General features: G+C 35.1%; 1 protein-coding gene across 1 annotated transcript in view; it reads right to left on the reverse strand.

Annotated features, from left to right (window-relative positions):
* TNNI3K (TNNI3 interacting kinase) overlaps positions 1–18,567 on the reverse strand; it is a 263,002-nt gene extending 244,435 nt beyond the window's left edge. The window contains exons 1-2 of the mRNA XM_037498573.1: positions 18,373–18,567; positions 14,266–14,374 (exon numbers count right to left, since the gene is read on the reverse strand). Of these exons, the coding sequence (XP_037354470.1) occupies positions 14,266–14,374; positions 18,373–18,403 (140 nt within the window). The 5' untranslated portion in view covers positions 18,404–18,567. The remainder of the gene's footprint in view (positions 1–14,265; positions 14,375–18,372) is intronic.
* Between the last annotated feature and the right edge of the window lie 225 nt (positions 18,568–18,792).

Genomic DNA, 18,792 nt, shown 5'->3' on the forward strand with positions numbered 1-18,792 from the left:
CCAATGATCAAAAACTTCATCTTTTAGGTATTTTCCCTTGATTTAAAAAATTGTAAAAGAAAATCCTATCACAATAAATTCAGAAATACATTTTTCTAAGATTCTTTGTACCTAGGAAAAGAATTCTGAATATCTCTATATGAAGTATAATTAAAATTGAGAGAAAATAATATTGAAATTTCAATAGATCAAGTTTAAATTAAAGGCTAAGCACAATTCTCTTTCCTATGTATAATCTGAACTTTTCAGGGGAATTAAATTTTATTTATAAATAGAAAACATGGACATTTGATAGAATTATTTCTTTCACATTCAAAATTTCACATCATATTTATAGAGAAATTAAAGAAGTTATCTTCAAAGTAAAAATAAAATGTAGCACTTGGTAAGGGATTGTAGTAAGGAATACAATACCAATGTTTTACAAATTCTGCCTGAAGCAACATTTCCTTGTGCTCTGACTGGGTCAAATTTCAAAGAGAAAGAGGGTCTAAACTCTGATAGGATACTATGATACTGTCCCAGGTGAGGAGTAGTGTCAGTGATTCAATTAATGAAATCCTTGGCTTGACTGAACAGAGACCATTGCCTCAGGAGGGCCCTAAAAAATCATAGGTAACCTTTGAAAAGGAATGTAAAGCTAAAATCCTTGACCTCTTAAGGTCATCAGTACTCCTAGGACATTTTTCAGTAGAAATGAGATCAGATGCTTGGCCTCCCAGGTCAATTCAAGCTGCCTCCTGCCTATTTAAATCTCCAGCAGCTCTAGTGATTGCATAGTCTTTGGTGAGTGAGCATTCCATACCATTTGTAAAGGACTTACACTTGAAAGTTAATATAAATTCAGAACACTATTATCAAGGTGCCCAGTTAAGAACTTCAAAAGCTACTGGAATTTAAAAAAAAAAAAAAAAAAAAAAAAAAAAGGCAAGGTGCTATTCCCCAGGGTGTTCCTGGAAAGACAGTCTCAAAAATAGGGATGTTGTATGATCTCAGTGAGAAGCTTTCATGAGCAATGGCAAATCCAGTGTTTTCTTTTTCATAGACGTTTTTTTCACAGACAGAAATTTTCCTCCCTCCTAACCCTTTTTTCTTTCTATTTTCAGCTTCCCAGCAGTAAAGACCATAGATATGCTTACTCATTTGTGAAAACTCAACTCATTTTGGAATGTGGTATGTAAAAGTACAATAGACTCCAAGTAGTTATTTTATATGTTGATAATATAAAATAAGAAGTCATCCTGGATTTCATGAGAAATAGCTAAGAATTTAACTCCTATCTGCATTGCTCCCAGCTCAGCGAATGATGCACAAAGAAATTATTTCCAATGAATATATTGCTATTTTAAATGTCTACCCAAAATGAGCCTAATTCTAAGTAGTATGCCTATTTTATGCAGTAACCTCACAAAATAACATGGTTCTCAGAAGTGTGTGGCCTTTGCCTGAGCCAGGCCTCTAAACTCTCAAAACTAATTGTATTATATATGTCTTGGGGAAATTAAACTAAAAAGATAGAATGGAAAACGTGCACTCAGCAGGAAAGGAAACACTTTCTTAGAAGTTAACTATAATGAACTTAATAGCAAACACTGAAAGGAAAAAAACTTGAGAGCCCCTCTGTGGCAATAAATCTTGAGAAAATTAGTTTTTCCATGTAGATCTCTAATATTACTTAACAATATTTGCCATATTTTGATTTTTCAAAATGGGAAAAATCATTTTGAGCAGTGTAGTTAAGCTTTAAAAGCGTGACTCTTGTGTTTACACTAGATTTAAATCTTATTCTGCTTCTACCTTTTAAGTAGTGTTTTCTCCCCCTAATTTGGGTAAGTTACTAAACTCTTTAAACCTCAATTTATTCAATTATAAAATGGTTAATATAATATATATAACATGTCATTTATAGAACAAATGAGGTTATATGCTTACTATAGTATCTGGCACATGATATGTTATTAGTAAGGAGTAGTTATTTTGTAATTATTGCTATTCCTATCAACTTAATTGTGAATGTACAACTTTCCTTTAGTAGTTGAATGGCAGGTCTTGCTCCTCAATGTTTAGAACAGGCTTTCCCAAGAGTTTATTTGATATAAGAACTATTTTTAGTAGAAATCAATCAAGGCCATGTACACTCGCAAGAAACTTTACCACTCCCTTAACTACCTAGATAAATGTTAATTGCAGGGTTAGGATTATTATCAGAAATATCTATATGAAAAGCATCTATATGGCAAGGCAAAATCTTACTACAAAGCATCAGTTCTTTGCCGTGTGAGTTACACTCACATCCTATGAGTTACCCTCCAATTTCCTTGAAGTCCCAGACCTCTGTCCTATTCCATTTTGCAAGTCCTTCCTCAGATTTCCCATGTCTGTTTATGCTCCAGAATGAAGTTTAAATTTAGTTTTTCCTCCTACCACTTTTGTCAAAGGTCAATTTTATAATTCAACTGGTCCAAGTAAAACTCAGAGGTCAGTGGCAAATTCTCCCTTTACCCCAGCATAGTCTTATTCTTAGTATAATCTTAGCACAATTTTCAAAACAAGATTGATCTTCTTTATTCTCATATTTGACAACCAGTGAAATATACTGATTTTGACAATCATTTCATACACATTTTACGTTCCCATCTTGCTGGACTTCGTGAGCTGCTCAGTTTTGAACATGGAACACTCTGTTGTCATATACTGAGTCAGTTATGGATGATCAACTCCAGTTTCACATTCAATAAGTTAATGTTGAATTAAAAGCCATCAATATAATCCACGTATTCAATTTTACTTATGTGACAATACACATTCATTTTTGTTTCTTTCTAAAAATAAAACAGTAGGCTTTAGTATTTTATATTTTCTGTTAATTGAGTGCTTACTTTCTTTGTAAAGCTAATCAGGGCATTAGGAATCATGACTAATGCTGCAGTTGCTTGTAGAATTCTATCTAATATGAATATTCCTGGGATGGTACATTTAAAGGATTCAGGAAATTTGTAAGTAGTTTTTCTCAAATAGACTGTTGAAAATAACCTGAAGTCAGTCAGAAAAAGACAAATACCAGCTGGTATCACATATATGGAATACAAAGACACCAAACAAAGGGTCAGATAAAGTCAAGCTAAGATTAATCTAGAAAGCTGACTATAGAACTGATGCTACCAGGCCTCCGCAGCACCGGTTCAATTCCCTGCTGGCCAGGGCACGGCAGACCTGTCCTGTCTTGCCCACTGCGCCCCTCAGCAGTGCTTTCAGTCCATCTGCCTGTTCTGCTCCCCGCTTTGTCTCTGGTGAATACTCTCACCCTCCAGCGACTCTGGCTGGTGCCCCAGCTCTTGTATAAATAAAAATAAATATTAAAAAACAAAAAACCGATGCTACCAAAGGAAGGTTGGGGAGAGGCAAAAGCATGGAGGAGAAGGATGAGGGAGGTAGACTATGGATGTGTATGTGGTAGGTGTGGTACAGTAACAATACCTGAATGAGGAGGTGTTCTAAAACACAAATAATGATATAAGTCAATATTACCTCAATATTTAATAAATAAGGAAATAAAGAAAATAAGAAACATTAAAGAAAGCAAATAATAACAAAAAAAAATAGAAAGAAGCAAGAAAGATCGAAAATAAACAACTTAATATTATACCTAAAGCAACTTGAAAATGTGAAACTAATAAGACCTAAAGTGAATAGAAGGAAAGAAATAATGAATAATACAAGTGGAGATAAATAAGAGATGAAAAATAAAGCTTCTTTGAGAAGATAAACAAAACTGGTAAATCTTTACCTAACAAAATAAGCAACAAACCATGAATAAACAGAATTGATATGGCAGAGGAGATATTACCATAGATGGCATAAATATACAAAAGATCACAAGAGATTACTGTGAATAAGTATATACCTATAAATACAGTGACCTGGAACAAATGGAAAATTTTCTAGAACAATATAATTTACCAAGACTAACCAAGGAAGAAACAAAAGAGCTGAATAAACCAATCAGGATCCTAGAAATTGAAACAGTAATCAAAATTCCTCTACAAAATAAAAGGCCTGGGCCAGATGGCTTCATTTTATTAAACCTTTAAAGAAGAGTTTATTCCTATCTTGTTTAAATTATTTATAAAAATTGAAGAGAGCATGTTCCCTAATAAATTTAGAATCAAAAATTACCATAATACCAAAAACAGATATAAATAGCACAAGAAAACTTAAAACCAATACCCCTGATGAACAGATGCAAATGTCTTCAAAACTGTATTAGCAAATCAAATTCAACAATACATTTACAAGGATTAAGCATCCTGATAAGTGGGATTTATCCCAGGGACGCTAGGAATGTTTAATATATGTAAATCAACCAATGTAATACATTATGTTAACAAATGTAAAGATAAAAATCATGATAATGTCAATAGATAGAAAGAAAGCACTTGATAAGATCAGCATCCATTTATGATTTTAAAAAAATACAACCTCCAAACAAGATGGGACTATACAGAACCTACCTCAACATAACAAAGATATATATCATAAACCTGCAGCCTGTAATATACTTAATGGTGAAAACAGAAGCCTTCCTTTTAAGATCAGAAATGAGATAAGGATGTCCACTCTCCCCACTTCTATTTTATATAGTATTGGAAGTATTAACTAGAACAGTCAGAAAAACAGCAGGAAATAAAACCAGTCTTTAAAGAAGTGAACTATTATTATTTGTAGACAATATGAAATATACTGTATATAGAAAACCCTAAAGACTCTGCCAAAAAGCTATTAGAAATTATAAATAAGTATAGCAAAGTGTCATGTTATAAAATCAACATAACAAAAATTGGTTGTGTAACAGGGTGGTCTCCAGGAAAAGGGGAGGTGCCAGGTTTCCTACCCCACCCAAGGGAGGGTGGAGTTCAGCATGGAGAGAAGCTGGAAAGGAGACTGGAGAAGGAAAATGAAAGGACGGAGAGCAAGAAGGAGACCTGGAGGAGGCACATGGAGCAGGGAGACATGTGAAGAAGCTGCACCTGCTTCTTAGTCCTGGACTAGTTGAAACAGATGTGGGTGAGAGACCCATGGAGAGGTTAACAATGGCAGCTTTTATCTTTATTTTGGTTTTGCTCTTTTCCTCCCAGACTTATCTGGCTGTTTCTGACTCTTTTCTATGGATCCCTGCCAGAGGGTGCTTTGGGCTTTTTGGCGGGCTTTTGGGCCGTGCTTTGGGCCAACCCTGTTTGGCTGGACATTTGCCCACAAGGAGAGAGGTAACATTGGGTACTTGATTTGGAAACTATATTCTTTGTCTTTTCTGAATTGCACACTAATTGTATTAAAGTTCCTTTCCATTATAGGTCTTATATGTTTTGTGTTGATGCAGCAGATGGCAGAACTTATTTAGAGCAGTCAAGTTTGGGGTTCTGGGGTGCCCCTCTCCCTTTCCAGTAACAGTTGCATATTTATATACAAACATGAACAAGAAGAAGAACAAATTAAGAAAATAATTCCATTCACAATCATTTCTAAAATAATTGGAAAGCCAGAAATTAATTTAACCATCAAAGAGAAGGACACATGCAATGGAAACTACAAAACGCTATTATTAGGTCATGATAAGGAAATGGACATTCCATACTCATGGATGGTGTAAATCATTTCCATTCAAATGACTGTTCTGCTGTTCCATTATGCACCAAAAGTAGAATATAAATTTAATGCAAACCCCATCAAAGTACCAAAAATATTTTTCAAATAAATTGAACAAAACAAAATTTATTGAAATTTTAATGGAATCATAAAGGTTTTGAATAACAAAACAATCCTGTGAAAAAGGAAGAGAAGTGGAAGAACCATGTTACCTCACTTAATATTATAAAGCAACCATTATTTGGCCTCCCTGGTGGCACAAGTGGTTAAGCACTGCACTATGAAGCAATCCACAGCCTCTGCAGCACGAGTTCAATCCCCCAGTCTACCAGGGAGTAACCCACATGGCGCAGCAGACCTCTCCTCTCTCACCCGCTGCTCCCCTCAGCAGTGTCTTTCAGTCAGTCTGCCTGTTCTGTTCCCCGCTCTGTCTCTGGTGAGTCCTCTCACCCCCTGCATTTCTGGCCTGTACCCCAGCTCTTGTATGCATAAATAAATAAATCTTAAATAAATAAATAAATAAATAAATAACTGGAGACTCAACACCTATGACAAGGAAAATAAAAGAAACAATACACAATTGGGAATACTTCAATTTAAAAGCTTTCACACAGTGAAAGAAAATATAAGTAGACAAAAACAAAGACATTCCACTTCTACTAATGCCAACAAAATGAAGGAACAGAAAATAGACTCCCACAATATAACAGTCAAGTATGACTTTAATAAAACAATTTTTATCTTAACTTTAATAACTGGAATATAGTTTCTGTTAAAATGAGAGTTACTTTGGGGGCTATTTTTGAATCCTAATTCTCATTTCCCATTAACTTCTAGTCAAATGTTTCTGTTTTGATAGATGCAATTAAAATATCAAGATTTTAAGGCAGCCATTCCTGGAGAGATATTTAATTTTCTCTTCTTTTGCCTCTTTTAAAGTAACTGTGTATGTCACACTCACTGACAATTGAGCATCACTTAAGTATTCTAATATCCTAAGCTCAATTTATTTTTTAATTTCCCCTCACATTTTTCATCACCTGCCCTGCCATACTGTAGCTTAACATATCCTAATGAGTTCACAGTGCTTGCTGGGGCATGGATGAAGTTCCTAATTAAAATGAAGTCACTATTATGAATATATTTCTAATAGTAAATTCTGTTCTTAATCATTAAAAGATGGTAGTTCTGTACCCAAAGGTTACTTTCTTTCTTGTAGTATAATGAACTCTTTCCTTAGACTTCACCTTTTATCTAGAAAAGTATGCAGTTTTGTGATCCAATTAAACTTCTCCCTCATGACCTCATCCCTTCAAAAAGATATCTGACATGACCACAGTGGGAACTTTATTAAAAATGGAATATTTAGCCAAAAAAGTAACACACTGTTGTCCAAAATACTCAAATAGATATATTTTTAAATTAATTCATTGGTTGAAATTTAGGAAAAACTCAGAAAGGTAGAAAGAAAGTATTTTTTATGGATCATCTAGTTTCCCATTTTGAAACTTCAGGTTTCAAATGGTTGGTTGTAACTCCTTGTTTATTTCTTTGGGGCTGATGCTGATTCCCCCAACCCCCCACCCCCACAAAATTGAAAGAAAAATGATCAGTAGTTATGTTCCAAGATATATTCTCAAAAACTATACAGAAATGTATTTGTCCTATATCTCTCAGCTCAAATCTGCACTCTAACAACATGAGGTATGGTGATTCATCCATACAATAAATAACTCATACAATAAACATTTAGTGGCAGACAGAGCAAAACCAGCTAAAGACAAAAAATTGGAACAACACTAATTCATATCATAGAGTAAGCAAAAACTGCTATAGTAATTATTTTCATTAAAGCAGGGATATGGATGTTTTCACTTTTTATTGTTTTGCTTTGTACTTGAGAAGGGGAATAGGGAAGGAGGAAGGAGTGTTTGAAGCAGTACTGGATGGGAATGGAAATAAGAGGGTGGATAAAATTGGAGATAAAGAAATGAGAGAACGAGAGGGAGAAGCTGCACCATGAAGTTTTTATAATATATTCCTATTATTATTCTTAGCTTGTTTTATTTTGACAAATAAGAGAAGGGGCAACCTTGGGACAATGTACAATTTTTTTTTTTTTTTTTTGGTTTCAGGTCTTTTGTTGTTGCTCTTTGTTTTTTGTGTAGTTTCTAATTAGCATAATGCACTAACTAAATACACCAAAGAATGCAAATACTACTTTCACTCTATATTAATTTTATAAAATAACATTTCCCCTCTCAATATCCTATTGGCACTTTGATACCCTGATAGAGAATATTACTCTTCTTACACAAGGTCAACTGCAATGGTTCTTCAGCTACTCATTTTACAATAGTTAAATTTTATAATTGCTTATAATTTAGAAAAAGTCCATTTTGGGGAAGATATTTCAGTTAAGGAGTAAGTACAGTGGACTGCAGTTGGTTTAGAGGAACTTTTCAGGCAGAAAATTAGCAGGAAGTTACATTTCAGAAAATTAAAACTGCTTTCATTTTTTTTTCATTTTTTTTTTTATTCTTTCCTCTAAATATTGAGATTGTTTGCCCATGAAACAGAACATTCTTTTGACTATTCTTGTTCACTTATTAGACACACTCAATTTCAAAGTGAGAAATTATTATTGGCCAAAGTGTATCTACTCAATGCCAAAATAGATTTAAAGTGAGAAAAATAAGTTGTCTCGATTATGTTGAAAGGCATGGCATTGAGTTCTCCGAATTCTCTCCATAGTGATTGACATTTCAAATACCAGACTAAACAGATAAATAGTAGACTTGATAACAGCTCTAAAATTTGTAATGACTTAAAACATCAAAACAAAGTAATTTAATTGGAAATCTTTAAATGCCCCATATGGAAACCCATCACATAAATGGTTTTCAAAGTTCACAAAGGGATATATGTGCTACTGGGTTTTGAATGGAAGGATATAAAGGAATAGTCTTCCACTTTCATATTCAGGGACAGTTCTAAAACATAGAATATGACAAAACTGTGGACTGGCATAGGGAAAATAAAATTATATTCAAAGGTAGTTCTGATCCACACATTTCCCCCCCTCTCCCGAATTGAGAACTATGATGGTAAAGACCATACATACTGAAATCAAGCACATTTGGGTGCAATCCCAGCTCAATCATGTAAGTTGTATAAACTAGCTCTAGCCAGTTTAAATTGCTAAGTCTCGTTTTCTTTAGGTATAAAATAGCAATTGCAATTCTTCCCTAAAAGGATTGTATCAATATAAACAATGATGATTACCATTTAACTAACATTTATGAGTTTTTCCATGTGCCAGGCAATGTGCTAAAGCATTTTAAATATATGCATTTAGGATTATATGCGCTAATGCACATTAAAATGCCTAGTAGCATGCCAGTCATATGGTAGGCACTAAATTGTTAGTTTGTTTTCTTTTCAAGTGCCATACAAATAGGTGTCACAAATAAATACAAATATATATAAAGCCAAATTAGACAAAGAAGCTGCCATTAGTAAACTTATATATCAGTGGTCAGACCTGCTAGCGAGTAAAGACAGCACTATGTAGTGCTATTATATTGACAAACGTAAAGATCAGAGACAGTACAGGGGAGTAAATAATCAGATAATGGCACTCCAATGTACCATTTCTGTCTTTCCTTTTACCTTCTCTTTTTCCTCATCACTTCCTGTCTGCCATCCATTACCTCAACATACATCCAAAGAGATGAGTACGTGCAACTTTACAATGGAAGATGAAGGACCATTCCCTCTCCATTTTCCTTCTTTGACTATCAAGTTCTCATTCCAAAGCTGCTAGAAATTGGCAAAAGCAAGATAAAGACTTACTACTTTTAATCTATAGTAAAGTTAGTTTTATACTCTCACTATATATATTTATACACGCACTATATAAAATATACTGTAGAGTATATCGATATATATATAGCACATATACTATATACTATACTATATAAATACTATGCTATACTATGTTATAGCATATACTGTACTATATTATAGTGAAAGGAGACCAGGAAGATTGTGCTGAAAGAAGTCCTGGTGCACTAAATTAAGGAAAATCTATTTTAATGAATGGGATTACATGAATGCCACACAGAAACTTGTCCACAAATGAAAACAACATCAAAAAACTAAAACCTTAGACCAACTTTTATTTACATTTATATCAGGGATGCTTCACCTGTGACTATGCATCTTTTCAGGCAACATACAGTTTACTGCTACCTATATGTTTAGAAAAAGCCTGCTGTCAGACAGGATAACAAATTTGTTCACCACATAAGCACTCATTATATTATAGAAGACATAAAGATAAGAAAAAATTTTCTGACATTTATTATACACCTAAAATTTCCTAGTTATGAAATGAAATGTGATCACATACAATAGTAAATTTAATTTTTCTGACTAACTTTAAAATTTTGCTGTGCAAGTCAATGACTAAGACAATTCATGTTCTTATCACTCCATTCTTTTCCTTCCTTGTCATCCATCATTTTATTCTAAAAAAAAGAAAATCTTCAGGACATTGCCCTTAGCACAATCGACTTTCTCTCTTGGTGATGCTACCTGCTTTGATGGAATCAGACAATGCATAATACCGTCCTATGCTTTTGTTTGTAAATTTGTTTGCTTTCTTGACTCTCTGTAGACCATATTAGTTGCCTATTTTCTATTCCCATGTTCTTCCTTCCTTCACTGTTGTAACCTCAGGCAAAAAGTTCTCAGAGCAAGTTAGATAACTTTCTGGAAGTATAGTTTCTAAACTTTAGCAGAAGTATCATTTTTAGCATGCAAAAGTATTACATGGGGATCTTGTTAAAAATTCAGGTTTCTAGAAGTCATCCCCAGAGATTCTGATTCATATGGTATGAGATGGAATCACAGAATTGTAAAGCGTAGTAAACACTGCAAGCTACTCTACTGTATGATGTCCTTAGCTCTTTGGAAAAATATAGTTCTAGTGTGTGGGTAATCCTCTCCTCCACTTAGTTATTATTACTTCTGGCTACTCGACCATTTCTATAGCTTCCTTAAAGTCTCTAGCACCAGATTACCAATCTTTCACTCCACAAAATATCCTACCATTATTCTCAGGGAATTCGACATTCATTTTGATGAGTTGTCTAATACTGTAGTCTAAAAATATGTCAAGCACATCTCAATCACAATGTTTGAAATTTCTATTTCAGATTTTGGCATTTTCTTGAATTATTCTAACATTTTACATTTTTACTTTTGAAAAAATCCTTTTGATATTAAAACACTTTATCCTAATTCTCTCAATTCTTAAGTTTTTTTCACTTTTAACTCATTTAATAAAGTTGAACTCCAGGTTAGAAATGTTATTTTTGGCATTTGGAGTATAAATTAAAGTCTGCATTTTAAATTATCTAAATATTAAGAATACTTTCTGAAACGGAACTGTATTTATAAGAAACAATTCAACTATGTTCATTAAATTTTGTTTTAAAAATAATATAAACTCTATATTTTGCCCATAAAATGCAGTTTTAAATCAATCGACATCATCTTATTAGATTTTTTCAAACTTCTTTGACTATGATTAGACATACAATTTTGGAGAAACATTGTTAAGAATCAGCATTTAATACCCAAATATATTCATGTAGTTAGCTTATAGTTCCTGATGACTCATTGAAAGCATGAATCTTATTCTACTTTTTTCTTCTATAACTTGGAATCACTGAGAGTTCTTATCTCTATTAGACAGTGAGGGCTATTCCATATTAAATTGTAAATTAGTAGAATGTTGTTTTTATTTGTCTGTGTTGCTTTTCAATGTACTTTTCATAACAGAGATTTGGTGTTATTTAATTTGCAATTTCAATTCCTAACTTTCAACAAACTATTTGTCACTCACAATTGATGATATCTTCAGTCTTTCAAACTACCCTTATCAATCATAAATAGAAACCACCAATTATGCAATGCTTACAGTGTACTAGGCTCTGTACTCAGCATTTAATTGACATCATTTCGCAAATATCCTGTGAGGTTGTTATTATTAACCCTATTTTATATTTGCAAATGAAACTCAAAATTAAGTAATATATCCAAGGATATGTAGTTTGTAAATAGAAGCAATGAATTTAAAATTATGGTTGTATTACTGTAAAATCCTTACAATGACTCACATAATTTTCTTTTTTTTTTTTTTTTTTTTTTTTTTTTTTTTTTTTATAGAGGCATGCTTTATTTATTTGTTTGCTGGTTTGTTTGTTTGTTTTTGTTTATACATGCACTGGGTACAGTCAGAAGTGCGGGAGGGTGAGAGAATTCACCAGAGCCAGAGCGGGGAGCAGAGCAGGCAGAAGGACCGAAGTACACTGCTGAGGGGAGCAGCGGGCGGCAGGAGAGGTCTGCGCGCCATGTGGGACCCTCCTCTGGTGGCCGGGGAGCAGCCGGGGATCGAACCGGCGCCGCAGAGGCCGCGCGCAGCTTCGCAACCCAGCGCTCAACCGCTGCGCCACCGGGGAGGCCCGACTCACATAATTTTCTTTTGCAATTTAGATAAAATGGTCCAGACGATGGTTTTTCTTGCTTCCTCTAGACTTTCCATGGTTTTCCACCATTTTTGCCTGTATCTTAACTATGTCTTTTATCTGGAATGCTTTTCAAATTTACTGAATAAATCAAAGCCCCAAGTCTTCTTTTTTTGTATTTGAAAATCATCTTGTTTTTCCTTCCACTTAGCACTTGTCATAGCTTGTCTTCTCTGAATGTTATTTATATATGTGTTCTCAACCAGACTGTGAACTCTTGAAGCAAGAAGCAGAGTACAGTAGAAAAGCCTTTCTCTATAGAGTCAGGCAGACATTGCTATGAATCACAGTTCTCGCACTGACTGATTTTATGATCTTGACAAGGTATGTTTCTAGTCCTTAGTTTATCATTTACCAAATTAACACTATTACTTTGGGTAATGGTGAAGATGAAATAAGTTTTGCTTAATGTATTTGGAATATTGTGCCAGCTATAGTCCAATAATATAAGTTCTGAACTATAAGAACTTATAGTTCCTATAGTGAATAAGTTCTGAACACAGTAAGTTCTGAACTATACTCCCCCTGACAGAGATTCCCCATCTCACCACCAATACCACTCAGCAAATGTAAGTCACATTTATCACATGTAGTGGAAAAGTCCGGTATATCACCAAGCTGTAGAAATAGCTGTTTGTTGTTGATGTGGTATGAGAAAAACCTACATTTCAAATCCAGTGTTACAATTAATCCTTAAAAGGATATGTCTATTCAAATTAGCCTTGCCATATTTCATAAATTATAAAATAATAATATATGAGGTTTTTGACTTTATAAACTTGAAGATAATCTCTTCAATTTAATCTCATTTCATTCAGCATATTTATTTGATGTTCAGTAAGAGCCTGATGACTTTTTATTAGTTTGACATTTATCTTTTCCAACAAAATAAATATGTACATATATCTATTATATATCTATTATACTAAAGTGCCAGTCACATCTCTACAAGTATGTTTTCATACTTCAGCATGTGATACTACTTGCAAGTCACCACAGGGAGTCTCATCATGAGTATTAATATTAAATTGATCATTTGGAGCCAAATAACACAAAAAAAAATGAATTCTATCAAATCATAAATTGAACATTTCATAATGCCCTTATTAACCCAGTGGCAAATTTCACATAATGTGTATTACAGAGGGATAAATTTGACAGTTATATCAACTTTGTAAGTTTACCATATCTGAATTCTTTTGAAAAATATAATGTCATTTGGTGATTGCTATACATTTGTTCCTCTTCAAATAGAGGTAATTCTTTGTCATGAGGTTCTGCATTACACAAAGACCATACATGATTGGCCTGCATGAACTTTTCCTCAGTGAGGCAACTAAAACTGATATTCCAAAATGCATTCAATTACTCAATGCGAGATTCAATGAAAAATTCAATTTCTCCAGAAAGTTGCTTGTGTATATAAAAAGATCCTGTCCATATTTTGTACCTTCTTAGGTTAACACACTATGCTACATAATTTTTCCCCAGTTATCATGGACAAAACTCACTTAAAGCCTGCAGTCAATTTTATACATTGTTACATGATTGTTAAGGAGCAGAATGATTCACAGTTCCACTAAGGAGCAGCCTTTCAAAGTAAGAGACCAGATTGTTTATTAACATTGGCCTCACCCTAATAGCCCAAAGAGTACAATATTGCTAACATTTTACCACCCTTAGGAGGAGAGATATTTTTGTTGCTGGTATGGTTTAAAAGTAGATCTAATTCTAGTGAAGATTTTTCAGATCAGCAACAACTTGCATTCAAAGTTTAGTGCTTAGGGTTTTTTTCTTTTTAACTTTAACAATGAGAACATACAGCTCATTTTAAGTAGATGAGGTATTTATATGATATGGCTGCATGAATGATCAAGAAGGAATCATCTTATATTCTAAGGCTTAAAACATAATTAGTTCCATATGAGGCTATGTGGGTTTTGTTTTAAAACATAGAGAGATATCTCTAAAGGCAAGATATGCAATGAAGACAATTATACACTATAATAATAATTAACAACTTTACCTGAATATATGCCTTAGTTCTGTAAGCTCTTTTTCTTTGATCTGCAGGTCATCTTCCAATTTTTCTATTATAACAACGTAAGATTCACTGACTTTCTTCTTCCATTCATCTAGTAAAGAAAAACAAATGGAATTGATTCATAGCAGTGCTTTGCAAAATGAAGACCCAGATCAGAACATACAAGTAGTTAAGACTATTTCTTTATTTTGAATTCTACAATACTTAATTTACTGGTTGTGAGTTTAAAATGTAGATGTTTATATTTAAAATGCAATCATATTGAATTGTAATTAAGAAACTGCTTGATATTAGATAATATATTTACATAGAAGACTATATTTGACTTATTTCATTTGATTTTATTGCATTTTAATTATAGCAATCTCTAGTTGCTAGACAAGAAATTTTAGGTTTTAAATACTGGAAACTTAAGACAAAATTATAAAATCCCTATATTCAACATATTCTAAAATATTTTCTGTAACATTATACTTACTAGCAACTAATATACTTTTATAGGAAATTCTGTTTTCTCTAAAGATCTTTCAGAGAAAAAAAATTGAGTTTAGACAATATTCACACCAATTTCATATACTACATTGTTATTCTGTGTAAAAATTAATAAATATTTCTGTAGAATGTTAATTATCTATAACTATTATTGAATCATGTTACATTTGAGGATATAATAATAATTACCAGTGCATGTTTGGGTTGGTCTAGATTTATAATTTCCCATTTGTTAGCAGTTTCTTCTTTTTCACAATGCAGTTCCTCACATTACAAGATTCCAAGTTCAAGTGCAGTGACAGTGCAGTTGAAAAATACTTTGATAGTCTGGCTAAAAATAAGCCTACTGCCAAATGGAATGTCATGCAACAATGACAAAGAACAAAATAGTATGTGCTTTCAAGGGTGAAATCAGAGAGAGAAATAATCAGTCTATTTAAAAGAGCTGTTTTTAAAAAAAATAATGTTTCGATAGGATTATTTGCCTCCATCAATAGATTACCCACAACTTCATGGGCTATTTCTTTAATAGGCGAATCTAGAAAATGGTTCAAGAGCTATTAAAACTATCTACATCTTCTCTCAGGATCATTTCTCTTAAGTAAAATTAAGGGCAGTTGAGAAAAATAATTGGTGATAGACTTTTTCTCCATGTATCAATAATGGAACCCACGTCCTGAATGTAAGTTTTGTCTATGTGAGAGCTACAAAATACTATTTGTAAGAATTTTCAAAATAAACCATGACTAATTTATACTACTTGTTGATAATACTAACCATAGCATCATAGATAAAAATAAAAACACTGAATTACACAAATAGCAATTCACAAAGTAACAATAAGAGCAAGATTATAAACAATAAGAATTGAAAGCTTGCTGTGTGTGCTAGGCATTAGATTAAGTGCTTTTTACACATTTTGTCATATACACCTCATACAGTCCTTCACGGTATATATTGTTTCTATGTTACAGATGAGAAAATCCAGATTGCTAACTGGTGGTGGTGTCTAGAGTCAATTCTGGGTCTGTATGAATACAAGATCCAACCTAAATGTTATTATTGATACAGTTCTCAAAATTCCTCTCAGACAGACACCTTCCATTTACCTTATAAAGACATTTCTCTTGGTATAGGCATATTTCTATTAATACAAATGAACTCAGGGTATAAATGAATTCAGAATATAAAGGAGAATAAATGGAAAACCCAGAAAGTAAAGCTCCTGATTTTAATTATGTATTTCTTTCAAATAATGCAATTGTACTAAAAGATAAATTTCTTTTTTTTAAATAAATTTTATGTTTATATTCCCCATATAATTGCAATCCCCTTATTTTGACCCCAATCCCTCCCCTCCCCACCCCTACCCCCCATAGAGTGTCTCTTGTTCATAGTTGTTTGTTGATTTTGATATTTTCTTTCTTATAGTTATTCTTTTTCCTGGTCCCTTATTTAAGTTTTCTAGATTCCTGCTATGAGGGAGACCATCCGGTATTTTTCTTTTTCTTTCTGACTTATTTTGTTGAGCATGATCCCTTCCAGAGCCATCCATGTTGCTGCAAATTGCATGTGTTTATCTAAAAGATAAATTTCAATCTTAAAATTCACCTCCAGTAGCCATTGTTTTAAACAAACAGGTATGGATTTCATATTTAATGTAGTCCAATGTGAAAAAAAATGCATTTCTTTTTGTAGGAAATGTTTCCATAAATTTAGGAGTCTCCCCTTTTTCTCAGTCGAGGTAATTTAAGTTTCAGAGGGAGAATATCCACATAAATCAGATGTAGTTGGAGAAGTGGGTATCTGATTTCATGAACATATTCATGCACCCCCTTCCCCCCATCCCCTATATATTACTCTCCTCATTTCTCCTCATCAGTATATGCTACCATGGCTCTTCATATCTCTGGTACTTGATCTGTGCATTCTGCATTTCATTGTTTTAAGTCCAGACGTCTTCAGTACCAGCAGACCCCATGATCTTAGGTCAGAAAGCTTTTGCTTTCCACAAACAGCTTGATTTCAGGCACCTGGCTTCCTCTGCCTTTCCCTACCCTGTAGATCACACTGGGTAGTCTTTAAATGCTTATAGCCTCTGCAACATGAGTTTGATCCCCGGCCTCCAGGGAGCAAACCATGTGGTAAAGCAGACCTCTCCTGCATCGCCCGCTGCTCCCCTCAGCAGCCTATTTCAAAGGTGGATCCCCCTGTTCTGTTCCCCACTCTGTCTCTGGTGAGTCCTCTCACCCCCCATATCTCTGGCCTGTACCCCAGTTCTTGTATGCATAAATAAATAATTCTTAAAATAAAAAAACAACAGCAACAACAACACAAAATGCTTGCAACCTGTGCTCGGTTGTCCTAGCGACCCATCTCTTCCTTCAACAGTGTTGGGAAAGAACAGACCTGAGGACACACCTTCTATCATCCTCTTGTAGTAGAGTAACCCCGATACAAAACGGGGTGCCTGATTGTGGGTCCTCACCCGCGCGCTTAAAAGGACTTATCAATGCTCTACTGCAGGCACACGCGAAAGGTTAATAAAAGGTTTATTTACAAGGGAAGGGGAAATGAGGAAATGTACAGCTCAGGGAGAAAAGTGGGAGACAAAGTTTTAAATGAGTCCTACCCGATCTGCCGATCAGGAATTCCAAAATGGCACTCTGAGAGCTGGCCGCCAGCCAGGAGCCGTGAAGCCAGGAGGCGAGCGATAGCGCCCCTCCCCCTCCCCAAGGCCCACATGTTTGGTTTTTATATCCAACCTGGCTGCCCAACTCCACCCTCAGGTCCCAGCCACCTTCCCTTTGGTGGTGATGGGATTTGTCTTTCCCAATGTCTTGATGGCTTTAGTCTGGAGTGGGGGTGGGGTCCACAAAGCCTGTATGGGATTGGCTCAGGACATCATTTCCCCCTAACACTCTGACCAGACTCCAACCATTTTTTCCAGTTCACAACCTGTGGATAACATTCTGTGCTACCCTCTTCTCCAGAGACCAACCAAAACAATTATTTGGACTTAGCTCCATGTTGCCAGACAAACATGAGCCCCAGATTTGTCATAAATATTCCACTAACTGTTATAGGGTAGCCCCAATACAAAACGGGGTGCCTCACTGTGGGTCCTCACCCGCGCACTTAAAAGGACTTATCAATGCTCTACTGCAGGCACACATGAAAGTTTAATAAAGGTTTATTTACAAGGAAGGACAAATGAGGAAATGTACAGCTCAGGGAGAAAAATGGGAGACAAAGTTTTTAATGTGTCCTACCCGATTTGCCGATCTGGAATCCCAAATGGCACTCTGATTGCTGGCCGCGAGCCAGGAGCCGTGATGCCAGGAGGCGAGCGATAGCGAGCGAGACCCCCAAGGCCCACGTGTCTGGTTTTTATACCCAGCCTGGCTGTTTAACTCCATCCTCAGGACCCAGCCACCATCCCTTTGGTGGTGATGGGATTTGTCTTTCCCAATGTCCTGATGGCTTTGGTCTGGAGTGGGGGTGGAGTCCACAAAGCCTGTATGGGATTAGCTCAGGACATCCTTTCCCCCTAACACAACCACCACCTCAACATGCATCTGCAGGATTCCCACCTACCTCTCTCTGAGCTGCATTTCGACAGTGTCATTATTGCTCTGGCTGGTGTGGGCCACTTCTGCAAGTTAGTTGCAGAGCATCCCTCCAAACTGCAAAACCAGTGTGGCAGCCGTGCCTTCTTCCCGACGTCCAGAAGCCCACCCAAGATCAGTGGGGTTAACTCATTCAGGCCATGGAAGCTCTGTCTTCCTGGAGAAGAACCTGAACCAGGCCCTTTGAATTTGCATGTCCTGGGTTCTTGCAGGGACCCTCAGCTCTGTGACTTCCTGGAGAGTCATTTCCATGATAAAGATGTGAAATACCTTAAAAAAAAATGGTGGGGACTGCTTGACTAACCTCTTTGGCCTGGCCCCTAGGGGCTGGGCTGGGTGAGTATCTCAAACCAGCTCCAACCCTCCACAACCCAAAAGGCCTTTGAGG

This window comes from Talpa occidentalis, unplaced genomic scaffold (genome assembly GCF_014898055.3).
Source record: "Talpa occidentalis isolate TD23 unplaced genomic scaffold, MPIMG_talOcc4v2.1 talOcc4.9, whole genome shotgun sequence".
Classification (NCBI taxonomy): domain Eukaryota; kingdom Metazoa; phylum Chordata; class Mammalia; order Eulipotyphla; family Talpidae; genus Talpa; species Talpa occidentalis.